We start from the raw sequence: 26,755 nt of genomic DNA on the forward strand, positions 1-26,755 counted from the left end.
CTTCTTCACGTTCAACTTCAGTCTCGACTTTTTCTTCACAAATCACACTTCGACTTCAACTTCAGTCTTCAGACTTCGACTTCGACTTCAAGTCTCGACTTCTTCTTCACACTTCAGTCTCGACTTCTTCAGTCTTCAGTCTTCAGTCTCGACTTCTTCAGTCTTCAGTCTTCAGTCTCGACTTTTCTTCACACTTCGACTTCAACTTCAGTCTTCAGACTTCTAAACTCTAATTAATGCATATTATATATATAATTCTAAGAAATATTATGTTAACCGCTATTTCCGATATATCACCGATATAACCGATATATCGAATATYGGTCCTKACCGATATTTCGTATTCTGACCGATATAACAGCATAGCTTCTTACTTGGCGATTTTGCTTCTGCTTCGTTAGCTTCTGCATGCTTCCTCTTCTTTTTCTTCTTCTCTTCTCCATTCTGCACCTCACCAGCTTCCTCATCTGCATCCTTCTTCTTCTTCTCTTTCTCTTCCTTACCAACATCTTCATCTACCTTCATTGTCTCTCAATTCCAAGATTACCCTTCATTGTCTCTCGATTCACATTTGGCTTCCATGTCTTCACCGTATCATTCTCCGCCACATCCCAGGATTACCCTTCATTGTCTCTCGAGTCTCGATTCATCTCTGCTACTCGTCCGGTATCTTGATTCAGGTCTACTGCTCGCCTTCTCGTCTCGTCACACCCTCTGTTGTTCTATGACCAAACGCAAAACCTGCACAACCTAAACCCCTTTTACCCTCACCGGTGTCCCCTCGTCTCCACAACTTCTAACCTGTTCACAAACATGGATTGCTTTTCCGTCGATGTTCTGGGTTGACCATTGTTGTAACATAAGCAAAAGGTTTTGGTTCAGAATATGAATAGAGCTTGATTTGGGTTTGATTTTGGGGTTTGCGTTTACATTGTGTTTGATTTTGAATCGAGAATTTGGAGGGCGAGCATCATAAGCAGAAATTGGAAGCAAGCAGTAATCGATCGATGATGAAACTGGAAGCATCATGAGGGTATTTTTGTCATTTACACATTTTTGGATGGAATGGATTTCATTTCCATTAGTTTTAGGAAGGAATGGTGAAATCCTCAAATGAGGGAATGTTTGGAATTCAATTCCATTCCATGGGTAACCAAACGTTGGAATGGAATTTAGTCAACGGAATTGATCATTCCAATTCCATCAGATTCCGACGAACCAAATGCCCCCTTAGTGTTAACTGTTACATTTCTTGAGTTGCATTCAGTAAACTCCATCAACTCAGAACTAGCAGAGGAGCTGTCATTGGCACCAATTAGAAAGTAAACTAGTGGGGACCACTCTATTTGTATAGCTGGTTAGATAGTTCTTGATAAGAATGATTCTTTATTATTTGCTTGATCTAGTTGGGATACATATTACTAGCTCTGTGACTCGGTCACAAAATTATCAAAGGGATATGCTGATTTGATTTGGGATGGAATATGATACGATTATCCTGGTTGTATAAAGGGTTTACTATGATTTATGTCTTTAGTCAATCCTTCAGTTAAGCTTGGTTTCTCTGTGTGTGTGTTGTTCAAAACTCCTCAATTATTTTTTTTAGGGTGATCACCATTCTCCAGGAATAATACCATTGGCTATAAAGGATGTTTTCAGCATTATTCAGGATGTAAGTGTTTCTTGGAACCTTCTCTATTAATATTTGAAGTGCATATGGCAATCAGTTACTTCCATAAAACATTTTTTTTATCTATCTCGTGATCTCTCACACACATATGCACATCTCTTATATACATATCTGATATTTGTACAGAGTTGTGCCACACTTGGTTTATTATTGTCATTTCAGGAGCACAGTTTATGAGTAATAAACTCCTTATATTCACATTGCAGACTCCAGGAAGGGAGTTCTTGTTACGTGTATCATATCTTGAGATCTACAATGAGGTTAGTAACACCCGTACACCACTTGGACGGCTGTTTAAACTCGGCAAAAAGAAAATATACTTCATGTTAACTTTTCACCTCCAGTAATAACACAAATCATTGTCAGCAATCATTGTCTTCTCTGTTTTGTTCCTGTTTGTGTCACTTGTGAAGCTTTCTTGTATGGACTTGGCATCCTCTGGCATGCCTGTATTTATTTATCTTTCCTTGAGGATCAAATTGGAGTTTTTATGTGATTTGCTTTGTCTCAATATGCTACTTGTGCCAGGTGATCAATGATTTGCTCGATCCAACCGGACAAAATCTTCGTGTTCGAGAAGATGCACAGGTTTCTGCAGTAACTATACATCTGATTTTCTGTCTTCTGTGTTTCCTTGATATTCGTTACTAGGGCTGCTTATGCTCCCGCCTAGGCATTAAGCATTCACTTAGCTATGGCCACTTAATCTCCCCTCTAGAGTTATTCCCCCCACCCCTTTGATTGGCAACTAATTGTTGAATTAGGTGTTCCTAAAAACTAAATAGAAATTAATCAACCTTTTCAACCCGAGTTCATCAATCAATTTTTCTCAACTTGGAGAGAAGAGGGGACAAATCATCCCTTTTTTTTTTTTTTTATAATTGTGTTAGTAGAACAATGAAACTAATAACTTTAAGAAAATACTTGTATCAAATTTTAATTCTCATATGTTCGAATAACCTATAATTAATTGTATTTATATTTCTAAATTCTTTCACTTATGTGCTAAAAGATCACTCATTTTCCTAGCTCCAACATCAACACATCAAAGGGGAGTCTGAGACTCGAGACCATTATTAGATATTTACATCATTGTAGTGGCTTTGTATCTTCATAGATAATAACACAAAACAGTTCTTAAAGTTGAATTGTTTATTGTTTTTCCATCTTGTTATGTGGGGCTGGGGCTACCTTTATATGCACAATTTATGTATGTATGTGTGTACTCCTAATAATGCTACCTTATCCTTCATAGGGTACATATGTTGAGGGTATAAAGGAAGAGGTTGTTTTATCCCCTGGGCATGCCCTTTCTTTTATCGCTGCTGGTGAAGGTACTGCTGAATCCATCTGTTTGTGGTTATGTTTGTGCATCTATGTTTTTATGTAATCTCCATCTTTTTTGACTACTTTCTGTATGCAGAGCACCGTCATGTCGGTTCAAATAACTTTAATCTGCTTAGTAGCCGTAGTCACACGATATTTACTCTGGTATGTAAACATCTGGCTTATTATGTTCATTTCTTTTACACAGACGTCCAATTTCTGAGCATTTGTTGATTTCTTATCCTTGATAATATTTTTTAGGTCTGGTATTGGCTATTGATCATCTCGAGTTATAACCACATGCTATGTTTCCTATGATCTGATTTACTTGTTGCTTCATTGGCTTACCATGCATTATAACACTGAGGCAGAACGGAGGAGTCTATTGGTGACCATATCTTACAATGAGAATTCATACAAAAAACAATGTTCTGCAAGAATTTTGTTGAGTCGCTAACTGCAATAAAATATTAAGTTGGTAGTTGGAGGGCCCAATAATTTATTCTCAGCTTCAATAGGTTCTGCTTGCAAAATATTGGCTGAGCTGGCAGAACGTTACCAAGTTTCATTGTATGCAGACCGCAGACCTAACCTCTACCTCAAAGAGTAGAGCTTCTGTTTCCTTGAAGACCCCCGGCTTGTGCAAGAGTGTGAGCAGGCATGTAGAATGACCAGAGATTTGCACATAGTGAACATAGAACGGGAAAATAGGAAAAAGATAACAAGTAGGTACAATGAAAACATACACAAGGGAAGGTAAGGTGAAACACGCACAAGGAAATATGGCAAAAAAACACCGAGCAAGTAAGGCAAAAACACAACCTTAACCTAATCTGCAAGCCCTCTACCTCCCAAGCCTCTCCAACTCCCTTCTGCCGCTATGTGAGCTACAGGTCCCCACATCTAGTCTGCTACCCTAGTTTTCCGTTAGTACTCCGATCAGAGGTCATGCTCAGAAATGCCTGAGGCCGCCATGTCCATCCATAATTGCTCTTCCCTTGTCCTCCTTGGCCTTCCCCTCCTCCTCACCTCCTCATCTGACAGTTTCATTTAAATTAAATATTAAATTATATTATATGGTTGTGTACGTCTTCGATTTTCCCATATCACGTCCTTCACTGGCCTTATGTCAGCATGTGGCCATACAATGAATGGAAATTATGCGTGCTGCTAGAAACAAATGGAATGGATTTCTCTTAATGTAATTGATACAGAGACTGGATGTGCCAACTCAATAAGGATTAGTGATACCTTCTAAGATAGATCATTATCTTCACAAGCTGTTTAAGCAGCAGTACTGACTACTAGGTAAACTCTTTTGTGGTAAACAAGTCCTCTGGTCATTTGGAACTAAATATCTAAAATACAAGGTTATTTTGGACTTCCTAAAAAGAGCCAGGATTTTTCTTCTGAACTTTAATTTGGCAAGAGGAAAAGGTATGGTAGTCTTGTGTTTGTTTTTGTCTTACTTCACATGTACCACTACATAGAAACTTGTATTTTTTTCGCACATGTGCTTGTGATTTGGAGATTTATAATCCCATGCTCTTCGCAGATATTTCTCTTGATTCTTACTGTGTAACTCCGCCCCTCTTGTTTGTTTGTTTTTCGCTAACCTTACTGTTGACATAGCTTTTGTGTTTTGTTAACAAGTTAGCTATTCTGTTGACAGTCATTTTGACTACTCATCTACAAAGTTATATCTTAACATATATTTAAAATTGACAGATGATCGAAAGCAGCGCCCATGGTGATGAGTACGATGGAGTGATCTTTTCTCAACTTGTATGCTCAACTGATTCTTAGCATCCTTTGTATAGTTAATTGCTTTTGTGTCATGTACTCATCATTTTCTCTTATTTGTTCTAGAATCTAATTGATTTAGCGGGATCAGAGAGCTCAAAAACTGAAACAACTGGACTGAGGAGGAAGGAAGGATCTTACATTAACAAAAGTCTTCTAACCCTTGGAACTGTAAGTCATGATGTTGCTGGAAAGTTTATTAACATTAATCTTTACACAGATGTGACATTAACTGCATATTTAATCGCAAAAGAGCATCATTAGGCACTTTTAATTTATACATTACACCCTGTGTTAATGATGTGACAATATGTAGCTAATGCCACTCTGAAATCTGTAATTTCTTTTCCGCTCATCAACCTGGTACAATGGCAGCTTGTACAATGGCCTTATTTCATTCATATATCGGCCAATACTCTGTTATTTCTGCTGTTGACAATTATAAACAGTTTATGCAATTTATTTCTTTGGGAAATTTATTTCAACTGCACTTGCAGGTAATTGGTAAGCTTAGTGAGGGGAAGGCATCTCATGTTCCATATAGAGATTCCAAGCTTACCCGCCTACTACAGTCTTCACTTAGTGGCCATGGACATGTTTCTGTAAGTATAAAAAAACTGGAATGCTATTCGATCAAATATTTAGTTGAACATATTGGCAATCTGATAAATTACTTGCTCTTTTGTCTTGTCCTCCCTCACGGCCTCACCTCCATTCAAACTTTACTTCTTTAACCAGCTCATCTGCACAATAACTCCAGCTTCTAGTAATATGGAGGAGACACACAATACATTAAAATTTGCAAGTAGGGCGAAGCGTGTCGAAATCTATGCTTCTCGGAACAAGGTCTGCTATGAAAATTAACAGTTGATTTATTTTTCATAAATTTCAAAACAAAAATTCTAAGCCGACTGTTATATGCTGTTGTCTTCGACATCATCTTCCAGATTATTGATGAAAAGTCTTTAATTAAGAAGTACCAAAGAGAAATATCAGTACTCAAACAAGAGCTTGATCAGCTAAGGAGGGGGATGCTTGTAGGTGTTAATCCTGAGGAGATAATGAGCTTAAAGCAAAAGGTACTTGTATGCTCAAACATGGATTCTGTGGTTTATGAGGGACAAATAGCAGACCAGATTTCCGATTGAACACTATTTCAGTGTTATCATTATTAGTGTAGAAACCATGCATATATCTCTTGATAGATTTATTGACCATTATTTATTTAATAGTTAGAAGAAGGACAAGTAAAGATGCAATCACGCCTGGAGGAGGAGGAAGAAGCCAAGGCAGCTCTAATGAGTAGAATTCAGAGGCTTACCAAGCTAATACTTGTTTCCTCAAAAAATACACTTCCTGGATTGACTGATGTATCTGCTCATCAACGGAGTTTCTCCACCAATGAGGATGATGTAGGTTATATGATTTCACTATTCTGTTAGTTTGCTTCAATTATCAGATATGGTGTTTAGACCTTGAATATCTGCATATTTGTATTGCTGGTGTAACCTCTCAAGGTGGTTGTTATATGTGGCCTTTTGGTCTGAAACATGAATTGCTTAACTTTGGCTAGCTAACCTTTTCTGTCACTGTGGAACCTGGTTTAATGCAAATTTCTGAACCTCGTTTGTGCTCTGAAATCAAACTATTGCTTGATTGCATTTTAATCTATGAGACTTGAGCTTGATTGTTTTGTCTTTGCATACTTTTCAGAATGCTTCTATGCTCTTGCAAAGCGAGAATCTGAATGACTCTCCATCAGAATTATCTTATGAACTCAAACACAGAAGAAACTCCAGCAACTTATCAGCAGCAGGTAGCACTATCACAGAGTCAACTCAAGCGGGTGACCTTATTAATGGTTCTGCTGGTGGTGCAAAACTGCTAACAGTATGTTCCAAGACTCTCCTTTTATGCATGGATTGTTTGATACCCAGCTTTGTACTCCTAGTCAAATGCCCTTGTTGGATTTGCCAAGCTTTAGTCTTTAAATCTAAATAACACCTTAGATAAATGCTAGTTTTTATTCTACGGAAAAGAAAGAAATAGTTTGTTCTAATGCATATGATTGGGAAATTGCTTTTGAGTTCAGAGCTATGTGGCAAACCATTATTTTGTTTCTTTAGCTGTGTATAAGCTTAGGTTGACAACTTGACATGCATACACACTTGCATGGATTGTCGTTTTCATATCCATAGATTTACTGCGAGTTTTGCAGCTTTTTGATTTTAAAGATTTTAAAGATTTTAATATCAACTTTGTTATGAATGATTTTGTTTGATTATAGGGTGGAATCTCAATAGATCAGATGGACCTTCTGGTGGAGCAAGTTAAAATGCTTGCAGGAGAGATAGCATTCAGTTCAAGTACAATGAAACGTTTAGTGGAGCAGTCTGCAAATGATCCTGAGAGCTCGAAAACTCAAGTACCGATTGTTTCTATATCTGGATTTAACATGCTTAGTTGCTTACTGTGGCTTATTCACATTCCAGTTATAAAAACAATTTGGTTAAGATTTTGCCATACCATTGGAAGGTTTAGTATTGGAATTACACAAACTTTGCTGCTTAAACCACTGGCTATCGGAACTCGAATCGAGCTTGCTTTGACATAGAATATCAGCTATAATTGCAAAATAACCTAGAGCACATTTATTTCAGAGCTCTTAGGAAATATAAAAATGAGAAGCTAAAGAACTTATCACTCTCTATGATGATGGAACAGATCTAAAAGTCATATGCTAACTATAAATATATATTTTTTCACAGATAGATAACTTGGAACGTGAAATAGAAGAAAAGAGAAGGCAAATGAGGGTCATAGAAAAACAGATTATTGAAAGTAATGAAGCTTCAATTTCTAATACATCGTTGGCTGATATGCAGCAGGTGACTTATTTGATTTCTAATATATACTTTTTCATTTCTGCTGTTGGTATTGTGAAGCTTGTAACTTTTAAGTAATCATTTGCAACTTCATGATCACGCCTATCTTTGTGCTTTTTTTAAATAGACAATGATGAGATTGATGACACAATGTGATGAAAAGGGTTTTGAGCTAGAGGTACGTATGCTTTTAAAACTTGCTTCCATCTTTTTGCTGCATTTTTATGAGTAACACTCTTCTCATTTAGACTTGAAAGCATTTATTATTCTGATCTAATTGTATTATGTGGTATTTTGGGACTAAGCCTAATTATAATGGTGCTATCTTATGATTTTTCTTGAGAATTCTCAATATTTGCAGATCTTTTCTTTGTGTTGCATAGTATTTAGCATTTTAAGCCAATTTATACTGGTGGTAGAGCCGATCACAATAATATATTTATGATTTTCCTTAAAACAATTCTCTGGCAGATCAAGTCAGCAGACAATCGCATCCTCCAGGAACAACTGCAGAACAAGGTATATATGGATAGTTAATGAACGATGTAACTTTTTTATTTGTATTCTTTTCATTGCATTTGGTTGAAGACATGCTGAAATTGGTGTACAAATATGTTACACACCCTCGAAAAGTGAACTCTTTCAGTTGTGGAAACATACACCTTCCCTTTTCTTTTATGTTGCACTGTTCACACATATTTCCTTATTTTGACTCTTGCAGTTCTACGTAAATCTTATCATTGTAGATTGTTGATTTTCTTTACTCTTCGTTTTATTACAGTGTTCTGAAAATAAGGAACTGCAAGAGAGAATATTACTACTTGAACAACAGCTGGCTGTGGCCAAAAGCGAGAAACCCTTGCCATCATCTGGACCGCATGTATCTGAAGAATACGTTGATGAGCTGAGGAAGAAGATTCAGAATCAGGTGATTGTCATAAAGCTTGGGGTGGGATACTGGTTGTATTATACTCCCTCCGTCCCAAAATAAATGTCCACAATGGGAGAGGGACACCATTAGTTAACTGAAAATGTAATATTTACACATTTCTCCATCTCATCATCAAGGATAAAATTGGAAAGTATGCGGTCACTTTTGAAAATGAGCACTTATTTTGGGACAAAATAGAATAGAAACGTGGACAGTTATTTTGGGATGGAGGGAGTATGTGCTAAATCTATGTTGCTCATTAGTAAGAGCAGCGTTCTATCAAATCGCTATTTGAATCATTTTCTAGACCTTAAGCTGAAGTCAAAGCCATAAGAAGTCTTCAAAGTCTTGGTTCTTAAATAGTTTCCGTTGATTGAAAAGACCATAACATATAGAGTACAATGCCAAAATCTTAAAGAGGTCTTAACATGGTAACTTGTCTTGCAAATTGTTTCTAAATTACATGGTCCTCCCTCATAGTAAAAACCCATATTTTAATCTTTCTTGCGTGCAATATTTTCTATATCGTTTTCTTCAACAAATTTTCTAGTTACAGATTTTGGGTTCTAACTGCGTATCAGAACAAAATAATATGCAGCAATTTAGTAGTTTTGTTATTTTTACCTTTTAAGCAGGAGGTAAAGAACGAGAAGCTAAAGCTGGAGCGTGTTCAAATTCTAGAGGAGAATAGTGGATTATCAGTACAGAATCAGAAACTGTCTGAAGAAGCCTCTTATGCAAAAGAATTGGCATCCGCTGCTGCTGTTGAACTAAAAAATTTGGCTGGTGAGGTCACCAAACTTTCGCTACATAATGCAAAACTCGAGAAAGAGTTGGTGGCTGCACGTGAGTTGGTGAACTCCAGACCTGGAAATGGTGGTAACCGCAAGTACGGTGATGCCACAAAACCTGGTCGGAATGGACGGCTATCTGGTCGAGTAAATGATGGCTACAATGACTTTGACTCACGGAACCTTGACCCAGAAGATTTAAAAAGGGAGTTGCAGGCAAGGAAGCAACGAGAAGCAAGCCTTGAAGCTGCATTGGCAGAGAAAGAACTTATAGAAGATGAATACAGGAAAAAAGTTGACGAGTCGAAGAAAAAGGAAGCCGCTTTGGAAAATGATCTGGCAAACATGTGGGTTGTTGTTGCTCAGCTGAAGAAAGAGGCAGGAGGAGTTGTTCCTGAATCAAACACCAATAACGAAGGACATGCCGAGAGAAACGAAAACGTGAACGAACCACAAATAGATAATGGTGATTTCAACAATACTGTTCTCAAAGAAAGGCAAATTTTGGATGTGCAACAAATGGCTCATGACGTACCAAAGGAAGAGCCCCTTGTTGCTCGTTTAAAGGTAATTCCGTTTATTCTAGTCCGTTAATCCGCTATTACTCATTCTATATATATGCATTAAGCTGTATTCATTTTTCTTTGTCCTTTTACCATACATCTACAGAAACTACATAATCTTTTCTTTTGTTTGATCAGTGAGTAGCTAGTTATTCATATGACCAACACTACAACAAAATCGGCTTTATAGGAAGCCAAAAATGTCCAAATGTTCTATTAGACTGTATTATAAGACTTAAGTTTATAGGACCAAATCCTAACACCTTTTTCAGGGACATTCGAAATTAAAGTATCATATTTTTTTGTAGGACACTTTTGAGAAGTGTCTTATGCACACTTTTTTATAAGACTGATGTTTTAACAAGACACTTTCGGAAATAATGTCATATAAAAAGACTAATAGGACGCTTTATTTCAAAATTGTCTTAAAAAACTAGTTAGTAGGTGCACAAAATTGTTTGGTCCTATGAAGCAGTCCACCATTATGACATTTTCGGGGTTGATTTTGATAGACTTTTAAAGAGAATATTTTAGAAACGATTGTTTAATGTAGCTTTTGATGGTCTTATGGGTGGTTTCCAGGCTCGAATGCAAGAGATGAAGGAGAAAGAGGTGAATTACAATGGGAATGTTGATGCAAATTCTCATGTTTGTAAAGTATGTTTCGAGTCACCAACTACAACAATGCTTCTTCCTTGCCGGCATTTTAGTTGTAAGTCGCCAAATCCCCATATCGCAATTTCAACACTTGTATAAGATAAAGAGTTTAAGTGTGTYWATTATATTGCAATTTTTGGCAGTGTGTAAACCTTGCTCAGTTGCATGTTCCGAGTGTCCAATTTGCCGGACCAAGATTTCAGATAGAATTTTTGCTTTCACCTCTTGATATTTGCACATTTAAATGAGGTAAGTAAATAACATTCATATTTGATGGTATTTTCTTAAAGATTTGTGCATCAACAGACGATTTGTATGGGTATTTGGTGCAGGAGATATTTGGATCATTCACCTGCTGCTGGTTATATTTTGTGGTAGTGGGTGCTCATTCTTTAATTGGTCAAGCTGTATGTATGTAAACTAAACTAAACTAAACTAAACTACTGTTGAAAAAAGGGGTATAGTGCTGTTGTGAAAGGGATTGTAAAAGTAGAAGCTTAAAAATAGAAATATTAACAGAGGTCAAATGTGTATGGCCTTCTATTGTGATATATAAAATTACCTACATTTTCTGCCTCCATCAACACTACTTTCAATCTTTTATAGCTTTTTTTGTTTTGTTGATTTGGTGTGTATATATTAGTAATAGTATCATAATGCACAGCCAACTTACCATCTTCGTTTATGTATTTGGGAAAAATGTGTGTGTTCCACTCGTAACCCGCTTTCAAGAACACCAGTATGAGAAGGTATTTTTTGGCTCACTCAACGATTGAGACTAGCGCGGTCGAAAGGAGGGGGGAGGGGATCGAACTGAGGACTTGTCATGTAGTCCTATGTCAATTGAGCTAGACACCAGATGCATCTTCGTTTATGTATTATGTTATTCCCTTTTCTATTTTTTTCTTCTTTAATCAAAAAATCTGCTTGTTTTGTTATATTATACTAGAACATCCTTATTCATATTGTTCCGCACTTTTAATCGGTGATGTGGGTCGATTGTAATGGCTGATGATTATGTGATTTATAATTAAATAAGTCTAAAGATATATACATTATGAAAGAATTCTAAAATGTCTAAAATAGGCAAGAAATTTCTTAATGAATTTTAAAGAACTACAACTAACGTGTTAATGGAAAATATGCCAAGTAGTATAGCCTTGTATGGATGTGTGGACCACGGGTCAAAAGATGGGCATAAACCGGTCTTAGAAAATCCGGTTTATTCAACAGTTTGATCAAACCAGTCCAAGAAAATCCGATCAGTTTCAATCTAGTAGAGTTAGGATCAACGGTCTAGATCAATATGGCTTGATCTGTTACTATTGTAGTCCGTTTGGTATGATTTTTTAACTCTTAGAAAAATCAGTTTAATGCATTAGTAATAACTAGTACTTGTAATAACTCTTAATCTTACCATTATTAATTTGTTTAGTTTTCACGATTCACGATTCAAGTACTACCTTTTATCCAATTATTTAGGCTTTGATCCTAAAAACGACCCGTTCAGGAACAAGTTATCTCAAAAAAGTTTGGACTAATTAAGGCCGACGAACAAGTTGGGTCTAACTTGATGACGTTATAATCTGGCTTGATCTAGACCGATCCATCTAATCTCTTTGTCCATTTAAGCACCATACCTCTAATTATCTCAAATGTCTTATTACTGTCAAATATATGTAAAATAACAACATTTTATTAGTACATGCACTAATGAACAAATTGTGTTATGATAAAATAATTTTCATTAAGAGAAACCTAACGGAAAATTACAAATATACGGGGCGGATCTATACTAGAGCATACGGACATACGGTGATACGGGCCATCACTTCGTTCATCTGTCATAGTATAAAAAATTTAAGGTCGTGAAATGTGTTACCGTATCATTTTGTTTTGTGCAACCATATATGTTGTGTGCAAGTTCGAATTTATTTATATCATTTTCTTAGTTTTTAACTTTTAATTTCAAACTTGAACACATGAGCTCATGTATGAAAATCAAAGAACTTACATACCAATTGTAATATGAATTAAAAATATTCATATCTTTTTTTTAATAGTCAAATAGTACCACAATTTAAAAAAAAAAATTAGATGCACATCTACAAATATAACCCGAATTTATTTAAATAATTTGTTATAATCTAAACAAAATATAACAATTTGCATAAATTAAAATATAATAATGATATTTTATTTTAGAATAAATTATATCTTTGTTATTTATGGTTGCCACTTAATATTAAAAGAAAATTAGATAACGAAATTTGAGTGAATATCAATCGAGATTAATTATTTATAATTCTGATAAGATAAATAAATGTAATATTTCCAGTAATATTTATTATTTATTAATTTGTTACATTATTTTTAAAAAATTTAATAACTTAATTTGTTTTAAAAATTTTAAAAATAGTTATTTCTTTACTATAATAATTAATTATATATTATTATTATTAAATCTAAACGAAATAGTTTAATAAATAAATATAATGTTTTACGGTGGATGTTACGAATAAAAGACAAAAAAAAATCAATATTAAACAAAATTGAAAAAAAGAAAAATAAAAAAGTAAAAAGACCTAAAGGCCCTTGAGTTAACTAAAGTAATTAAAAGAATTAGTTAAATAAACCAAATAACCACCTATCAAATGTGTAATTAATTTAAAAGAAGGATTATATTTAGGAGGTGTGTTATTATACAACTCTTTACATTTGTACAACCAATACAACTCAATCTCAACCGTACATTTAATTTGATGAATATGTAATTTGATAGAAGTTTTGATTGTTTCATAATATAAAATATTGATCATAATTAATAAACCTTATTCACATTCCATAAATATTTAAATCATAGTAAATGAACTCTCATTATTTTCATAAATATTTCAATTTATTAGGTTGCAATAATTATACAAATGTGATGGGTTGCATTTGAAACAAACTCTTATATTTAATATTCAATGTAATATAGTGTTTATTTTATTTATAAAACATACAAGTATGGGTAATAATGGAAAACTATAAATACCAAATCATATCTATGAATAGATTGGTCCAAATAAGGAGGACATATCCAAGAGTACTTTTAAAGATCTTTGATCTTCACAAAACCCCCATGCTTCCCCATACCAACCTTCTATAAATACAAATTCCATTTTGCTAGGTATTGTTTATCTAAATGCTTATCCGGTAAGTGCTTACTGATATGAGTCAACACTATAATTTATTTTAATGCGTAAGATTTTAGTACATCAAAACGTATCGAATGCAACATTTTACCTGGTAAGAGTCGTCATCTTCACTTACCCAGTAAGACTCTTCATCATTCTCATCGCTCTTACCCGGTAAGATTATTGGCCTTTGTCATGTTCATCTGATAAGGAAATTTATCCGGTAACCACTTACCAAGTAAGAGTTTAGTAAACGACCCCTTACTTTATAATCTATTTTATGTCCCTATTTCTTTTATTTATTTATTGTTTTTGTTAATTATAAGTGTCCAGGGTAGCTTACGCACATCTTGACTAATTTTAAGAGCTTTGGGAAAAGCTTTAGATATAAAGCTCTGGTACACGGACTACATTTTGATCAGCTATTGTAATAGAAAATATTTCAGAATGTGCACTCGTTTTAAATTCCATTAAGTTAACAAAAAAATGGTTGTTACCTTTTGACAGTGTCATTATAACTGGTATTACAAGATCAAACTTTTAACTCCTTTTGACTTTTTTAAGTTTCTTTTTTGGTAAAAATTATATAACCACAAGGGTGGTATCTAATTGGTCTGAACTTTGACTCTAAAAGTCAAAAGTGTTTGGAAGTCCCAAGTTCAAATTCAAGGAAGAATAGAAATCCCTCTGTGGCCATGGAGTTTAAATGCGGTAACTCTGGCCTACCCGCAAAGTAGGTGATCGTCCTGAAATTTGTCGGCTCGAATAACGGATTAGATATCCAAGTTAATAAAAAAATTACAAAGAAGAAAAAATGTGTTTGTATGTTGCAAAAAAAACCCTAATATACAGAAGGATCATTTCATTACTAAAATCAAACACAGAAGTACCTATTAATATAACAATTGAGTCAAAGAGATGAAGTGAGGTAGTAATTGTGAGGCTCGTGTAATTAATCACAATGTAATTGTGATAATCGTCCAATGGCGAGATGCTTCTATTCTAGACTTATGGGTTAGTCATGAGGTAGCTACGTAGGTTCAAGGGTGTGTCTGGAATGGGAAGTGAACTGTATCATATTTTGGGTCATTATGAAAAACTTTGGAAAGTATCGCAAGGTGGGCATGGGCTTACTCTGAGCCGAAGGTAATTTCGTCCTTGCATATACATATTAGATTCTCAATCATTTGCAAACCAAACAAATCGTACAAACCAACAAATCCACGATAACCCTCCATCAAGATAAAGTCTGTTTTTAATCCTTTTAATCAATTTACCATCTGAGAGTATTCATGTAATTGTGCAATATCGACAAGTATGTGAATATGATCATCCTAACATACGTATACAACTATACACGTGTTCATGAATATCACATTCCAAAGATTTAATGAATATCATCCCCTGCTGGCCTCAGTGTTTATCAGAGAAATGAGGGAAGTGAGTTTCACCAGAGAAGATGAGGTGAGGCAGTGGCGTGAAGATACCGGAAACATAGGAAGGATATTGGCGATGGTTATGCCATATAGACACTGTATATACGTAGGGGCAATTTCAAGTAAGAACCACATTTTTATTGTGAACTGAGGAACTACCGAGAGCACGCCACGTGTCCAGTAGTTCTTGAGATGTTTTAGAAAGAAAAGAAAAGAAAAAAGGGGGTTTTGGTTGTGGGGATGCATAGTTCAAAAGAACCCATGCTTGACAATATCCTTGTGGTTGGGTTGGGGACCATAAAAAAGATATCATCTTCATTCCTACCTTCTACATTGGATCTCATCACCCATTAGATTTTATTGCATCTTTTCCTATGTCTTTTTCCTCCTCTTTAATATCTATGCATTTTACTTTACAACTATTTACCATATAAAATATCCATTTTTTAATTACAATAAAATACCAAAATCTAATGCTTATCCCCCCTTTGATTTGCCCATACTTACATATTATTTTCTTATTTTTTTTTAATTTATTGATTAATTTTTAAATATTCATCAAGTTGTTTTGCTTTATTTGATATTGCTACATATTATATATATATATATATATATATAGAGGAGCGATCAAATACAAACCATTTAATTTGTACAAACCGTGCAAACCTCATTCAACCAATCATAATTTTTCATTTTGTTTATTTTTTTTTTTGTAATTATGAGAGGTTGATTAATCATTTTTATTATGAAGGGTGTTAATCATGGATATTATCATCTTCATTATTTTAATTTTAGAGAAATACATGAAACAGTTTCATTAAAATTTCATTAAGTATTATATGAAACAATTTCATAACCATATATGAAACAACTTCATAAAAAAAAAAGTATTATATGAAACAATTTCACAAGATTGAACAATTTCATGAAATAATTTCATAAAATTAAACAATGAAATCGACGGATGAAAGTGGTTTGCACGGTTTGTACAAATTGAGTGGTTTGCATTTGATCGCTACTCTCTCTCTCTCTCTCTTTCTCTCTCTCTCTCTCTATATATATATATATATATATAATATTCTTTACTGGTAATAAAGGATGATGTATAAAACATTTCTTTAATTATATCTGAATATCCTTAATGTTTAGTATTTTTTCTAAACTTTTCGAATGTACTGTCAAAATCAAATATTGTGCAAAACTTGATCTATTGTAATCCGTATACAGAATTGACATACAAAAATATGGCTAGGGGTGAAAGGAATAGATTATGGTTTTCTGTGTGTAGTTTTTGTTTCGTCAATCATCTGTGATTTATCATATTTTTGTCGATTTTCTATGTTCAAGTATTTGATGATTTAAATTTACTGATATTCGAATCATGTTTTTGAGTTTATGTCAACATATTCTTCATAGTTAGATTTGATACTGGTGACTTCATTTCCAAGCCCATTTTGATTTGTTGTTGTTCGTTAATGTACATTGTTCAGATGCTATTTGGTTTAGGAGAAATCGAAACTAATAGTCCTTTTTATTAAATATATACTGTAATATTTATATATTACAAAACTCGTACGTACTTTTCTATTTTTGTAAGGCTTGAATTATTAACCTCTAAAAAATAGGGATCTCCTCGTAACGTTAATGTTTTTCCAGGACCAATGACCCTTTGACAAGTCAATGGTTGCATGGACGTGGTGGTATTATTCCTCAATTGAAGGTTAAAAAATCTTAGGTTCGTGAAAGGTGCAACCGTGTTAATATGTTGTCTGCCACCGCATGTATTTTGAAACTACAATGAGAACAAGTTTTATTTGGTAGAGTTGGTTTGCAAGTCTTTTTATTCCACCCCAGACCTAAGTTCGAACCGTGTTAGTGTCATTTTCTTAATCAAATGGTGTCACCGGTTGAATTTTTTTTTCGTATATTTGTTTCTTATGGTCAAATGATGCCACCGTTTGAAAAAAATTCTGAATCCGTACCTGAATGGTTGCTTTTTTGGCTACTCTCTTTATATTTTTCTTCACTTTTAATTGTGAAATGCAAGGTTGATTGTTAGATTCATTTGAAAAATGGAGGATTGTTTTTTCAAGAGTTTTCTTGAAAAATAATGTGATTAATGGTGAAATAGTCAAAAACGATTCGAATAACCAAAATTTATTTTCATAATTGAAGTTTCATGTAAATAAAATATACAGGAAAATGCATGCTTTCGAAGTTTTATAGACTTCAATTAAACTCGATGATACATAAATTGTAACAACTCGTCACATATAGATAAAATATGAGAATTGTTAGCTCCATATAAGTTTCAAGTAGTGGGCTATCAATAACTTCCACCATTGTTTTAAGTTGGATTCGAAGTTATTGGTCAGTCTGTTGCTTTGGACTGTATGGGTGTTACAAATGGTATCAGAGCCGATCCTTATACCATCGGGATGGTGAGGCAAACCCTATCGGGTATGATGAGTCATCGAGAGGGGGTGTTTGTAACATCTTAGACGAATCCCACATTGTCGATGACAAGGAGGGAAGATTCTGGGTGGGCTTGACGAGGACGTCAGGAGTTTAAATGGGGGAGTTTATAACAATATGTCCCATATGGATAAACGATGAGAATTAGTTAGCTTTTTATAAGTCTCAATTAGTGAGCTACCAATAACTTCCACCATGTTTTTAAGTTGTATTCTTACAAACCAAACGGACTCTAAGAATCTCTATATGCGATATTTTTATTCATTGATGCATAAAAAAGCCAACCACACAAGAAAAACAAAGGCACAACACCCCCCAAAAAAAACCACAAGGGCAAAAGTGGGATTTCGTTTATTTACACTTTGGATGATGAAAATTGAAAGGAGAAAACTGTGTTTGTTGGTCTACATGGATCTCTCTGATTAAACTTCATTGATGAGTCCCTTTGACCAACATTCTTGATGTGAAGAGGAATTTACACAAATGCCCATGTCATGAACAACCTAAAATTGGCATGGCTGTCGGATCATATGCCATAAATGGCAATACGCTTGTTATAAGCCTGTCAATGAATATCAAAATGAGAGATTATAAAACATAACTATTTTTTAAATTCGAATAATTCAAAATTAGTGAATTTAACCCAATCAATTGAAATATTTATAAAAATAATGAGAATTTATTTATTATGATTTAAATATTTATGAAAAATGAATAAGATTAATTAATTATGATCAATACTTTATATTAGGAAACAATCAAAACTTCTATGAAATTATATATTTATCAAATTAAATGAACGATTGAGATTAAGTTGTATTGATTGTACAAATGTAAAGGGTTGTATAATAATTCATCTCTCTCTCTCTCCGTGTGTGTGTGTGTGTATATATATATATATTTTGACGCATATTTCAAGGTAATGTGTATATACATATATGGAGGGAGGTTTCGTCAAGAACCTCGTTTTCCTTGAGAATCATCAAGAACGTGTCAGATGTCCATATTCATAATGAATATGGATGTAAGTTTTTTTTTTACAGCATTCATGATGAATGTCTCGTCTCATATTCTTTATAAATCCGGACACATGTCGTATTCTTGATGGTTCCCTAGTTCTCAATCGCGTTATCATTATTTATAGGTATTTTAGATAATTAATCAATAACTAAACTTAATTATTAAAATATATTTTCAATTTGATTAGATTTTTGGTGTGTTTTATACTGTTTTTAGTTTTGATCATTATCGTAATTTTTTAATTATATTATCATGCTTTATTTTTATATTTAAGATTATAATTTACATTTGTTACCAAATATATACGGACGAAAATAAGTGTTTGTAAAAGGACTGAATTTATACAAATTATAAAAAAATTCGGCGAATGTGAACATGTAAGTAAATTATAAGGGTAAAAAGTGTAACTTTTAAAACTAAAGGTACCAAATTCGAATAGTTTTAGAAACTTACAGAAGCCATAAGGATCGAGGAATTCATCAACATGCCATCCGGGCAACGTTTCCATCAAATACTCAGAAATACTCCTGGCCTCCATTGAAGCACCTTCTTCTTGGCTAAAGCTCACACTATAATCTGAATGATTAGTTATTGAAACACTTTTTTGATCGATCGAAACACCAGAGCCTTTTGTGCTTTCGATTTCAATCGAACAGTTGGAATTCGACGACGATGGAGTTTGATGCGATAAATCATCATAACACGATAACGATGCCGAGAGTTTAACGCCAGTGAGAAGAAATCGAGTGTGTTTCTGCGTGTGTTCGTTCGCCTTGTGAATCGGAATGTCGCACTCCCTGCACAAAATTGCTCGATCTTCTTTGCAAAACAGAAACGCTCTCCTCTCCTGCTTCGTTTTACAACAAAAAAAACCGAATTAAATCTTCTGAGAACAAGGATAGAATTATGCATCGGATTTGGAATTAGTTAACGATGCAAATCGTGCACAATTCTACTTCATAATTCATAAGCATTGAATTCGCATTAGATTTGAAATTAGTTAGAGATGCAAATCGATCGATACAAATCTACTTTCACAAAATTTTGCGATACCTGACAGATATCACAGCGAGGGGAGTCTTTGAGAGAAGGATGGAGGAGAGAGAAACGCGGATGTCTATTGGCGAGCTTATTAGCATGGTGAACACGGTGGTCGCAGGCGGAGCATAGGGAGGCTTCGTCGGCGGTGCAGTAAACTTGGGCCTCGGCTTTGTGACAGACGTCGCACTGGATCTTCATAGTTTGAGTAAAATGGGGTGGGGTTAGGGGGAATTATAGGATGTGATGGAACGTAGAAGCTAGGTATGATATGGAAATGGGCTGGCAGCTAAGCTGGATTCAAGAGGGTTCCCTTTAACTCATAGTTGATACAGTTTTGATTGTGTATAAAGGGTAGGGAATGGAGACAGAGAAAGTGGCAACTTGGGAGGACCGGTGGGGGAGGGGTATGGATTAAGAGGTGGTGGGGGGGTTGGGGGTTGTAAATTCAGGAATAAATCAATATTTATTGGTTATAAAGATGTCACCATACCTTCATTTGCTTTTGTATTTATCACTCGAATATGAATATATATATATATATATATATATATATATATATATATACATACACGTATACGTAGAGAGAGAAAGAGAGAGGGGGAGAGATGAAAGTTTAATCTTAAACCTTTTTTCCATTGTAAATTAGGGATGAAAGAGAGCGTAACACGTGTCCCCGGTTGTTCATGTTTATCATGAATGATGAATATGAACATTCATGATTAATGATACATCATTCATGATGAATAACCGATGAATATCTGGGGCACATGTCATGCCCTCTATCTCAAGTTTCTGTAAAATTACAAATTGCTTGAACAATAACTTCCATTGTGTGTTTGGATATATGCCCCTCAACTCACTAGACAGTCTAGTCTAGACCTTCTATGTGACCTATCTATGTCATCTTGGTTGCATATGGGGATTCCAAGCAATTTAGCTACAATACTTAAGTTGTGTTGTTGCTTGTGTGCTATGGTACAATTTTTGGTGAACTTTTTGAAAGCTTGTACACGATGTGTGCTGATCGTAGAGCTTGGATCGTGCTCAAGCTAAAACCATTCGATACATGACCCTTGATGGTGTCAAAGAAGTATGCAATCATGGCAGATCTTAACAGGGCACGGGAGATCCTGCTACGTGATAGTTGTTTGAGTCAGATTTACACTCTACTTTCACCTGATTGTTTGGGACTGTCAAAATGTTACTTAGCATTGTTTGTCGACTTATGTTTTGAGCCTCATCTAGAAAACTTGCTTCAACTCGTAGTTATTTTAATCTACTACACAACCCATTTGTCGTTCATTTTGTTCTAATGATTATTGATGCATTTAACCAGTTTTGTTTTTACTTATTAAATTTTTAGGGGACCATCTCGTCATTTCATTAATGAGGAGTCTTTCATATATCTCATAAGACTTTAAAAGGGTGCTTTTTGCATGTTTTGTTTCATTTTTAGTGGATAGAAATATCGTTTATTCATTTCCACACAAAAATGTTCATACGGTTTGATCACAACTAAATAAACCAGTCAAATCGAATTGGTTGGTTTGAACAAGATGAAACTGATAAAAACTCGGTACCAAAATATCGATTTCACAGATTATGTATATATATAAGGTGTTATATACACTTCTATTTATATTATAATCAGATTAATGAGCCTTTTACCAAACGCTTATCCGGGTAAATGCTTATCGGCAAAATTCAACATTATATATTAAAATATATACTAGAAATCTTTTTGCTTAATAAAAATATTGAACATTTTTGCTTGATTGGTATTTAAAAAATAAAAAAAAAATGATGTCACACGAGTAAAAACCTAATTTTATATAACATTTTCAAGTAATAAAATACACAAGATATTTAAATGCTTGAAATATCAAATCTTAAATATAAAAATAATATTTAAAAAAATATGTTACTTAAACTAAAAATAAAAACATCAAAGTAAATGTGATTTACTGATATTTTATCTATATTACCTATTAAGGTGTACATGAGCGTTTATTGATCTGAGCGGCTTATTCACTAAACCATACATGAGTGTTTTTAATGACTTAATCATTAAGTCATTAAGTCAAAATGATTACATGTAATAAGTCAAGACCCCTTGACCCCATTAAACCACCTCAAACAAATTAATACCAGAAATTCCCTTGAAACAATCCAACTCTTTCGCTTTGCCTCCCTCAAATCCATCGGTCCCCTATCCCCTAGGCTAGGGATGCACACATGTTTGGTTGGTCGGGTTTAAGACATTTGAACAACTCAACTCAATGTTTGCGATTGAAATATCTCAAGTCAATTTGACACTCATATAAATTTTTAGATCCGCCATTGGTTACTCCTAGAACATGTGGTAACAAACTCAACATTCAGACAATAAGAAAATAACTAACATGCAGTTTTGTGCATTAAAAGTTACAGGTCCGTCAAAACATGCAACAAAATCAAAGAAAAAAAGTTAAAGGTTCATGCAAATAAAAAAGTAAAATTACAATTGAAATTGTATAATTAGATTATTTCGGATTGAATTTGTTAGCTTATGAGCTATTTGGCAGTTGCTGAACGGTTTGATGCAGAAAGATTAAGTGACTTTTGTAATATAGTGCAAAATGAAATATAATTGTTTGGTAATTATTCAGATTAAAATTATAGTGTTGAATGGTTAAGAGAGACTGAAGATACAAAACCATTCTGAGAGTTTTAGAATAAGAGACATATTTTTTTGACAAACAAGATTCACCTTTTAACGATTCAGATGTTGTCTCTTAATGAAACTATTAAGAGGTAAACAAAGAACCCCGTTAGGTTTTTATACACCCCTACCCCACACAGACAAGTTTATTTAAATAGAATGATCCGGAAGAAAAAAGGTAACAACCCTTAAAGCGTATATCACTTTGTTTATCAAAAAGAAATGGAACTACAAGTTGCAAAAATACGATATTATTATTTATGCATTAAAGGCTTGTTTTGGACTATTATCCCCTCATGCATGTATTCTTTATCTTTTGCTTTCTATTAATATTAATATATATAATTTATATTATATTATAAAATATTTGACAAAAAATTTTAAAAATTATTTTTTATGCATGAAGTATTGTTTATTGATGCATATTACTTAAAATTTAATATTACAAGTAAATTATGCATAAGTACAGGTTATTAAAGTTTTATGTTTGAATTAGTGTAACTAACTGCAAACAAACATAATCAAATAGAGGATAAATATCTCATTTTAAATATAAAATATAGTTAGGATAATCATTGACTTCTAACAAAATACTTGATCATTATCTTTATAAAAAATTATATTATTAAACCAAAAATAAAGAAAATGAATTAAGAAAATACACAAAAAAGGAGAAATTTTTAAATAGTTAGTTTGGTACGAATATAAAAAAAAATTATTTTTTTATGATATCTTCATATTTATATTTTATTCAAAAATAAAAACATTATCGATTTCTCAAAACCACATTATAACATCGACTGAGACAAAAAAAAAATAAAACGAAACATTAAAATCGAAATATATATCGCTACATTGTGTGAGTACCCTTCTAGTCTTAAAAAAACAAAAGAAACAAAGAATTCATTTAAATTATTGAATTGAGATGATCTTATGATTAAAAAAATGGTTATCATTTTTTTTAAATACAAATATTTCCTCTAAATTTTAAATTAAAAATCAACGAAATCAAAAAAAATGGAGTAAAACAAATTACACTAAAAAACGATAATTTTATTATCTTCATTTGACATTTATTTTGTTACGTTTTTTCATGGTTCTCTGGGTTTTTTCATGGTTTTATCTGGATCTTTTCCCCACACACACACGCACACACACACACACACACACACACACATATATATATATATATATAAAACGATAACATATTAATTTTACGAGAACGCGAGAGCACCATTTTTCTATAGACAATTACATATGATATTATTATTTCATCACAGATGATACACATGTGATACTTAATCAGAGACGGAGACGACTCTTGGGATGATCTAGGTTGCGGGCCAAGTCGTTCTTACACCACTAAGTCCCCTAACATATATTATCACATGTGATAAATGTGTTACTGAAGTGATACTATAATCTATCAAGATCATCACATATGATACTAAAAGACGTAGACGATATATCTTTGGTGTGACCTAACTCGTGGGACACGGTGACCGTACACTACTAGGTCCATTCACACGTATTATCACATAGATGATAATGGTTTTCTCAAGTTTTCGTAAAATGAATTTGTTACCGTTTGAACTTCCACTTGTGTGTGTGTATATATATATATAATGTCTATCTTTCTAATTTAGTTTCTTTTAGAATAAGTCTTTACTTTTCAAAAGTAAATTTTTATTTTTCTATTATACCCTTGGTTATGAGCTAATAATTATTTGTTTCTCTATTATTAAGATTAAGATTGCATTTTAGTTAATAATAAAAAATGTAATAATTATACATTCTTAAAACTAACTGCCTTTTTCACTGTAGACATACATTTAGGGACAGAGAGGGTATATATATAGACTTAATCAAATAAAAACCCTATACGTATGTATAGTCCAGTTTTCACAAACCCAATATTACGTAGAAATTTACTCTTTTTATTTAAATATCTCACTATCATACGTCTTGGGTTAAGTTCCGGTGAACAAAGAAGTTATGATGAGAAGCGTAAGAAAATATCTCCATACTTGGATCATAATAATTGAATATCAACAACCACAAGGGTGACATCTGATTGGTTTGAGCTTGACTCCAAATTTCAAAAGTACCAGGAGGTCCTTTCAAATCCAAGGAGGAATAAAAATTCTCTTTTGGCTACATAGGTTCAAATACGGTGACTTTGGGCTATTTGCAAAGCAGGTGGTCGCATAGCGAGTTGGATATCCAAGTTAATAAAATTTTTTTTGAATATCAACACTGATGAGATGCACCGAGATACACCGAACAATTCTCTTTTAAAGCGTAATTCATGAATGAACATGAGACTAAAATTGATTAATAGTTCAGATCTTTTTTACACCGTTACCGTAATTGTCTTTCTCAAAAAATATTGAGGGGACAGGGAGAATCCAAAAAATTGTGTTAAAGAGATAAGGGGAGTAGATTACTAAAATTGAGGAAACTTAGGCCACATGGGCAAGAGAGTTTTGGATCAAAAAGGGATGCTCATGGACCCTCCTTTTGTACTAGAAATTGGAAACCATTGGAATTCTTTTATCTAAAAAAATGTGGCATTTTCTTTCTATAAAAAGCAATATTTTTCAATTCTAATTAATGTTATTATTTTTTTTTAAGTTTTTTAAATATATATTATTAATCATTTTTTTATTAATCTGGATATTTAACCCGCTATTAATAATTTTTTTTTCTTTTTCTATAGTTTTATTTAAATACTTTGATGATGAATCACAAGGGATTTTAGAAATATATTAAATATTTAATCAAGAAAAAACGTAAATTATAAATTCGGTTCATATAGTTTGTAAGTAATAACATTTTTGAGCTTGACTCCAAATGTCAAAAGTAACAGGAGGTTTCAGGTTCAAATCCAAGAAGGAATAAAAATCCCCTTGTGGCCACGAAGGTTCAAATGTGGTGACTCAGAGCTATTTGCAAAGCAGGTAGTCTCCGTGAGATTAGTCGGCTCGCATAGCGGGTTGGATATCTAGGTTAATAAAAAAAATAACACTTTTCATTTTTTGCACTTTCGATATTATAAGATGGTCGTTGAGGTTTGCGAAAACGTATGGGTTTCGTCCTTCTCTAACGACCATTTGAATATTCCATTAAATAGGGGACATTTTCATTTTTTTAAATCAATTTCATGATTTTTGGTCGTAAAAGATAAAAAAAAAATCAATAAAAGAAGGAAAATGTTATTCATTTGACGGAATTTTTTAATGGTTCTTAGAGAGACCAAGTTTATATGTTTTTGTAAATCTTGATGGTCATCTTGTAATTTCGAAACAGTTGAGACCAGAAGTGTTGGTTTCAACAAACCATATAGACCAAATTTGTAGCTTACTCTAAGATTTAAATATGTTTTATTGAATTATTTAGCATGTCAAATATTATATATTTTGAGATAAATGTGAATATATAGTCGTAATGATAGTTAAGAGGGATTTTTTTATTAACTTGGATATTCAATCCGCTATGCGAGTCGATTAATCTTAAGGCGACCACTCACTTCGTGGGTAGCTAGGAGTCACCGCGTTTGAATCTACATGGTCACAAGGGGATTCTTATTCCTCCTTAGATTCAAACCTGGGATCTCCAGACACTTTTAACCTTTGGAGTCCAAACTCAAACCAACTGGATACTATCCTTATAATTTGAGAGGGAAATTCTTATTTTTCATTATTAAAATTCCACAATTTGTTAAAATAAAGGAATTTATCTTGCACAAATATATAATTTTGAAAGATATCACTTAGTTTGCAAGATGGTCGACTTTATTAATATAATATTCATTTTAATAGACTTTATAAATTAAGTGTAAAATAATATCTGAAACAATATATAATTTAAAGTAAACTATAAAGTAGGTCACATTTAGTTTCGAAATTATTATATAATAATTGTGGTTTATAAAAATATCTGGATTTAATCCCTCTTTCTGACGGTCGTTACAAAGTCCGTTAACTGAGGGGCATTTTTACCCGGTAAGCACTTACCAATTAAATTGTTGCATATATATTATTGTTTTGATAGACTACTCTTACCCGATAAAGTAAGTAAACGTGTTTACTCGTACCGTTGTTCTCTTAATGGGTAAGCATTTGGGTAAACGCCCCTTAAGTCCTTTTTTTCTAATCGTAGGTGTCCGGGACCATCTTCCATGTATCTCAACTAATCTTGGAAACCCTGAAGAACAATTAGAAAAATCTCGTTGGCATAGGACTATGATTTCAAGTC

The 26,755-nt window shown here is 33.4% G+C and overlaps 2 protein-coding genes across 2 annotated transcripts in view; one reads left to right on the top strand and one right to left on the bottom strand.

Moving 5' to 3' along the window:
• The window catches only part of LOC112501432 (kinesin-like protein KIN-7D, mitochondrial), a 13,320-nt gene extending 2,095 nt beyond the window's left edge, over positions 1-11,225 (top strand). Inside the window, exons 5-25 of the mRNA XM_025105069.1 lie at positions 1,607-1,672; positions 1,897-1,950; positions 2,219-2,278; positions 2,946-3,024; positions 3,114-3,181; positions 4,745-4,801; positions 4,886-4,990; positions 5,317-5,421; positions 5,558-5,665; positions 5,767-5,898; positions 6,052-6,231; positions 6,533-6,709; positions 7,107-7,244; positions 7,588-7,707; positions 7,832-7,882; positions 8,176-8,223; positions 8,486-8,632; positions 9,271-9,993; positions 10,572-10,701; positions 10,790-10,895; positions 10,979-11,225. Of these exons, the coding sequence (XP_024960837.1) occupies positions 1,607-1,672; positions 1,897-1,950; positions 2,219-2,278; positions 2,946-3,024; positions 3,114-3,181; positions 4,745-4,801; positions 4,886-4,990; positions 5,317-5,421; positions 5,558-5,665; positions 5,767-5,898; positions 6,052-6,231; positions 6,533-6,709; positions 7,107-7,244; positions 7,588-7,707; positions 7,832-7,882; positions 8,176-8,223; positions 8,486-8,632; positions 9,271-9,993; positions 10,572-10,701; positions 10,790-10,875 (2,634 nt within the window). The 3' untranslated portion in view covers positions 10,876-10,895; positions 10,979-11,225. The remainder of the gene's footprint in view (positions 1-1,606; positions 1,673-1,896; positions 1,951-2,218; positions 2,279-2,945; positions 3,025-3,113; positions 3,182-4,744; positions 4,802-4,885; positions 4,991-5,316; positions 5,422-5,557; positions 5,666-5,766; positions 5,899-6,051; positions 6,232-6,532; positions 6,710-7,106; positions 7,245-7,587; positions 7,708-7,831; positions 7,883-8,175; positions 8,224-8,485; positions 8,633-9,270; positions 9,994-10,571; positions 10,702-10,789; positions 10,896-10,978) is intronic.
• A 6,807-nt stretch (positions 11,226-18,032) lies between these two features.
• On the bottom strand, positions 18,033-20,004 carry LOC112501439 (B-box zinc finger protein 21-like). Its single transcript, XM_025105075.1, has 3 exons — positions 19,810-20,004; positions 19,210-19,603; positions 18,033-18,298 (listed from the first exon to the last, which is right to left on the bottom strand). The coding sequence occupies exons 1-3, from the start codon at positions 19,993-19,995 to the stop codon at positions 18,291-18,293; spliced, it is 588 nt and encodes a 195-aa protein (XP_024960843.1). The 5' UTR covers positions 19,996-20,004; the 3' UTR covers positions 18,033-18,290.
• Positions 20,005-26,755: the final 6,751 nt, after the last annotated feature.

This window comes from Cynara cardunculus, unplaced genomic scaffold (genome assembly GCF_001531365.2).
Source record: "Cynara cardunculus var. scolymus isolate 2C unplaced genomic scaffold, CcrdV1 Un_Scaffold_122, whole genome shotgun sequence".
Taxonomy (NCBI): Eukaryota; Viridiplantae; Streptophyta; class Magnoliopsida; order Asterales; family Asteraceae; genus Cynara; species Cynara cardunculus.